Source organism: Arvicola amphibius, chromosome 4, assembly GCF_903992535.2.
Source record: "Arvicola amphibius chromosome 4, mArvAmp1.2, whole genome shotgun sequence".
NCBI classification, from domain to species: Eukaryota; Metazoa; Chordata; class Mammalia; order Rodentia; family Cricetidae; genus Arvicola; species Arvicola amphibius.
The window spans coordinates 47,030,720-47,036,757 of NC_052050.1; the positions used below are offsets into that span (position 1 = coordinate 47,030,720).

Consider the following 6,038-nt stretch of genomic DNA (forward strand, 5'->3'; position numbering starts at 1 on the left):
CTAGGCAAAACAGTCAGAGAAAGCTGTGGAGAAAGGAGATTGAAGAACACAAAACCTTTACAGCTTGAGTTAACTTGTATTGGAGAGAGCGAGCCAGAGGTCTTTATTCTTTGGTTATTTGACTAAGGGGGTTATAGGCATTGTAAGGGTTACCAAATTGAATGTCTCCCACCTAACTCACACACAGAGCAGCTAGTCACTATATTGTGGGCATTTGAGATTTTGATTGATACTCTGCCAGCTATCCCTGAGTGCCTGTATTTGCTGCTGCTCTGCCTAAGTTGCATACAGAAAATTAATCGTGGAGACAGGGGATGTCTTCAGTATTTAGAGGATCAACTGCTGGCTGGTAGAGAGGAGGTGGTCAGAGGGTCTGCTGCATCAGTGGGGTAGAATCAGACCTGCCCCAGAGAGAACTGAAAAGGAAATGGGATGTCAGCAAGGAAAACCTCTAATTGGAGATATCACTAAATCATGTATAGACAGACATCATACCAACAGCCATTATTTATCTTCACAAAAGAAATGGGACGTTTTTAGCTATATGCCATTAAGATTGCTCTCTGTGGAACAGCAAGATCACTCAGCACACAAAGGCACTTGCTGCCATGCTCAATAACCTGAATTCAATTCCCAGGACTAACATGGTTGAATAAGAGAACTGACTCCCCTGACCTATGTACATAACACAAAAACACATGTGCCATGGCACACATGTATGTCCACATGAATGCTCACCATTACATATAACTAAATATTTTTTTAAATTTAAGCGTTTAGTTTTTTTTTTTTAAAACATTGCCAAAGTCATTTGTATGGAGACGAACATGCAATTATTCACTGCGAAAACTCCATGACTGATTTGGTCCCATGGCCTCCTTGCATCATGGTTCACCAGCTTTAGCACCATTGGAACAGCTTTGCCAGGGTAGGACATGGGGACCAGAACTCAGGGAGTTTCACCTGTTGCTGGTGTCCCTCCTGAACGCACGAGGCCACTCACATTTCATCACCTTCCATCCCCAACAACCTCAGAAGAAATCCTCAAAGTGCCAAGTTAGTTTTCTAACAGTGAATCTCTGTTCCTGTCGCATGAGCAGCGGGACTTTCATGCTTTCTGGATCTTTTTAGTAACGAAATGACTGACATGGGCCACTGAGAAGGGAGTCTGTCTCACAACCTTGTTGGCCGTGTGTCTTCTTTTAAGAATTGGCTACTCAGACTGTTTCCAGGTTTGGCTATATTTGGTATAGTTTTTATTTAGACCCACCTTTGCCAGTTCTTAGCTACACTTGTTTAATTGGCCTATTTTTATGAATCAGCTGATAGTCCTTAACCTAAAGTCTGTACTTAAAGGCATAACTCCTAGGAGAAATAAAGCAAAAAACTAGATGACTTGGGTATTTGCTATTGAATTGTCTGACTTTCTTGTATGTTCTGTTTCTTTTGCTATGTTGAAGCTCCTGATTTTAATATAACTTCACTTGTCTATTTTACTTTTGGTGCACGTGGGTAGATGGCCTTATACAAAACCGCCTTGCCAATATTGCTGTCTTGAAGTGTTCCCCTGTGTTTTCTAGCAATTTCCTAGATTTTCTTTGGGTCTTTTGGTACATTTTCTTTTCTTTTTCTTTTTTTTTTCTTTGGTTTTTCGAGACAGGGTTTCTCTGTAGCTTTGGAGCCTGTCTTGGAACTAGCTCTTGTAGACCAGGCTGGTCTCGAACTCACAGAGATCTGCCTGCCTCTGCCTCCCAAGTGCTGGGATTAAAGGCGTGCGCCACCGCCGCCCGGCTCTTGGTACATTTTCTTAAAGATCATTTACGTATATGGTGAGGAAAAGGGATCCAGTTTCATTATTCTGCATGTATGTAATGCCTAGATTATGTAAGATGTTCCTCTTGGGAACTGGCTAGAAGGACCTCTCTTTAGCGGCCGGACCAGCAGACATATTGCTGGGTTCCTCGTACAAATATTTCCTCTGACAGCCTCATAGCAATCATACAAAAGCACACCTTAAAAGAATAAGTTTTCCAGATAGAAAACCTGGCATTTTATAAATATGGGGTTTGACAGATGACTCAGTCAGTATAGGGCTTGCTAAATATACATGGGGGCTGAGGTTGGTTCCCAGCATCCAAGTAAAAACCCCCATGTGTAGTTCCAAGAACTTGTTAAACACATAACAACAACAACAGCAATAATAATAAGACAGAAATTTAAGTGAGTGTATCAAAGCTAATTTTAATGAAGACATAGATGATTAAAAATTAAATTTTCATGGGTATGGTTCCCAGTAGGCAGACCATCCCCCAGTGGAGGCCACACATCCAGGAGTATATGGGTGGCACAAACTGTACTAGATAGCTTTAAAAAAGCAGAGGACACGAAGCTGGGTAGGGAAGGGACACAGATCTGGGAGGAGTGGGAGTAGGGGTGAATATAATCAAAACACATTATATGACATCCTCAAAGAGTTATAAAGATGAGAAAACAAATTTGCAATTGAGAAAACAAAAAATTCACAAAAAAGTAAAGTCAAAAAAGGCATTGCTTTTTAAATAGAAGGTAAACGTTCTGAAAACACTTATCTAAAAATTCTTGATTTATGTGTAGCCCCTCTCCCTGCCTCTCCTTCTCCCATTGTCTCTCCTCTCACTGTGTTGCCTGGTTGGCCTTCAACTTGAATCAACCTCCTTCATATATCACCATGACTGACTTTAATTACTTTTCCTACTTTACTAAATTTCTCATAATTCTGAGTTTCCCATGATTTTGTCTCCCTCTTGAGTTTTACTTAAACAGTTTCACAGTTGGCAATTTCATCTTTGTTTTAGTTTTCATTGCATATATATGTATGTATATATATATATATATCTCACATCTTCTCTATCTATTAACTACTCATGGTGCATGGAGAAATGTCTGAAGTAATGGTACCTTCAGGCAACGGAAAGGTGAGCCTTTGAGGTAAAAGCCAACAACGGGAGATAATAAGTAAGTTTTGGCCAGAGGAGAGAAAACAGCCGTTTTAGTTAGGGTTTTTATTTCTGTGAAGAGACTTCATGACCATGACAACTCTTATAAAGGAAAACAATTAATTGAGGTGACAGCTTGCAGCTTCAGAGGCTTAGTCTATTAACATATGGTGGAGAGCTTGGTGGTGTGCAGGCAGACATGGTGCTGGCTACTTCTTGATTGGAAGACAGCAGGAAGTAGCTGTGACACTGAGCAGAGCTTAAGCAAAAGGGACTTCCAAGCCCACCCACACAGTTACACACTTCCTCCAACAAGGCCATACCCACCCTGACAAAGCCACACCTCCTAATAGTGCTACTCCCTATGAGCTTATGGGGGCCAATTACATTCAAACTACCACATTACTGCTGGGACACACATAAGTTTACCTTCAGGCATAGCATATGAAAATGAACCAGTGTATTTTTATTAACTAATTATAGTAAAGATGGATCATTTCCACTCTGAAATGTCTTATCACAGGAATTCATGGAGTCCAAATCTGAGAGCAATGGAACAGCAGTTACTGAGTTCATTCTTCTGGGCTTGGTAGAGTCAGCAGGGCTGCAGCCAGCCATCTTTGTGATCTTCTTCTTCGCCTACCTGCTCACAGTTGGGGGCAACCTAAGCATCCTGGCAGCTGTCTTGGTGGAACCCAAGCTCCACACTCCCATGTACTTCTTCCTAGGGAATCTATCCATGCTGGATGTGGGGTGCATCAGCGTCACCGTTCCCTCAATGTTGGGTCGTCTCTTGACCCACAAGCGTTCAGTTCCATATGGGGACTGCCTCACACAGCTCTTCTTCTTCCATCTGCTGGCTGGCGTTGACTGCTTCCTGTTGACAGCCATGGCTTATGACTGGTTCCTGGCCATCTGCCAGCCCCTCACCTACAGCACCCGCATGAACCACACAGTCCAGAGGATCTTGGTGGCCACATCCTGGGCTTGTGCCTTCAGCAATGCACTGACACACACTGTGGCCATATCCACACTCAACTTCTGTGGCCCTAACGTGATCAATCACTTCTACTGTGACCTGCCCCAGCTCTTCCAGCTCTCCTGCTCCAGCACCCAGCTCAATGAGCTGCTGCTCTTTGGTCTGGGTGTCCTTATGGCTGGTGCACCTGTGATTCTCATCGTCACCTCCTACATCCATGTGGCAGCTGCAGTGTTGAGAATCCGCTCTGCTGAAGGCAGGAAGAAGGCCTTCTCCACGTGTGGCTCCCATCTCACTGTGGTGGGCATCTTCTATGGGACAGGTGTCTTCAGCTACATGAGGCTGGGGTCGGTGGAGGCTTCAGACAAGGACAAGGGCATTGGCATCCTTAACACTGTCATCAGTCCCATGCTGAACCCACTCATCTACAGCCTTCGGAACCCCGATGTGCAGAGTGCCCTGAGAAGGGTCCTGACAGGAAAGCGAGACGTGGCATGAGGCTGATCAGGAGGGAAGAGAACACAGTATAAACTGGGCATGGTTGTGCATGCCTGTAATCCTAGCACGTGAGAATGGAGGCAGTGGGATGTGAAATTCAGACAGCAACTCTGAGGCCAGCCTATGCTGCATGATGTTTCAAGAGGAAGTAAAAGAAAAATACGATACAAGATTTTTTCCTTAGAGATTTTGTTTTATTTTCCTAAAAGTATTTCTTTAAGTTATGATAAATACAAATTTGAAGCTGAATGAAATAAAAGTTGAGATTTAGTTGTATATTTTCTTTTATTTTACATAAAATTTACACTATTTTATTATTACAATGGTAAATGAAAGTATTCTTTCCAAATATTTGGTAACAGTTATAAATAAAGTCTTCTAATGTTTAACTGTAAATAATTAAAAATCATTATTAAATTATTAATATTAAATTATTAATATTAAAAAAATGCTGTCTTGAGATGCAGTTTTTGGAGGTTCACCTAAGTTTGATTATATTCAAGTAAGTATTTTTCATGATATGTCTCAAATAGTGATTCCTTCCCAATTCATCTATAGAATCCCTGATGCCTCCACCCACGATGTGAATTATTTGGAGATACGGTGATTAGAAAGTAAATGTGCTCCCACGGGTGTGGATGACCCCACGTCGGGCACTTACATGCAACAGTAATTAGACACAGTGGGATATTTCTCTAAAAGGAAAAGAAGAAAAGTAACTGGGAAGCAGATGTGTTGGGGCAGGACTCCAGGGGGAATCCCACAGGGGTGGTGGAAGTAGACATGATTAAAATAATTGTGGGTACGTATGAAACTCTCAACAGTTTAAAAAATATTTTCTTTCTTTCTTCCTTTCTTTCTTTCCTTCCTTCCTTCCTTCCTTCCTTCCTTCCTTCCTTCCTTCTCTCTCTCTCTCTCTCTCTCTCTCTCTCTCTCTCTCTCTCTTTCTTTCTTCCATTAAAAAATTTACACTTCTTCCCCTCCTCCCATTCCCCTCCCTCTCCCCCACTCACCCTTCTCCCTCCCTGTCCCTCCTTAAGAGAGAGCAGGGAACCTTGCCCTGTGGGAAGTCCAAGGCCTAGGAAGCTTTGCATCTAAATAGACTAGGGTCCCCAAAAGCCAGTACATGCAGTAGAAACAAATCCCAGTGCCTTTATCAATGGCTTCTCAGTCAGACCCCATTGTCAGCCACATTCAGAGAGTCCGGTTTGATTGCATGCTCATTCAGTCCTGGTCCAGCTGACTTGGTGAGCTCCCATTAGAACAGGCACACTGTCTCAGTGGGTGGACCAACCCCTCGTGGTCCTGATTTCCTTGCTCATCTTCTCCCTCCTTCTGCCCTTCAACTAGACCTTGGGAACTCAGTCCATTGCTCTGATGAGGGTCTCTGTCTCTATCTCCATCCGTAGCCAGACAAAGATTCTATGGTGATATTCGAGATAAACATCAGTGTGATAGTGGGGCAAGGCCAGTTCAGACACCCTCTGCTCTGCTGCCCAAGGACCTAGCTGGGGACATCCCCACGGACACCTCGTATCCCCTCAAGAGTTAAGTTTCTTCCCAACACTAAAATGGCTCCCTTAATG

General features: G+C 43.0%; 1 protein-coding gene across 1 annotated transcript; it reads left to right on the plus strand.

Annotated features, from left to right (window-relative positions):
- The first annotated feature begins 3,504 nt into the window (after nt 1-3,504).
- On the plus strand, nt 3,505-4,452 carry LOC119813263 (olfactory receptor 3A1-like). The gene has a single exon (XM_038328480.1). It carries the CDS (start codon nt 3,505-3,507, stop codon nt 4,450-4,452), a length of 948 nt encoding a protein of 315 aa, XP_038184408.1.
- The last annotated feature ends 1,586 nt before the right edge of the window (nt 4,453-6,038 follow it).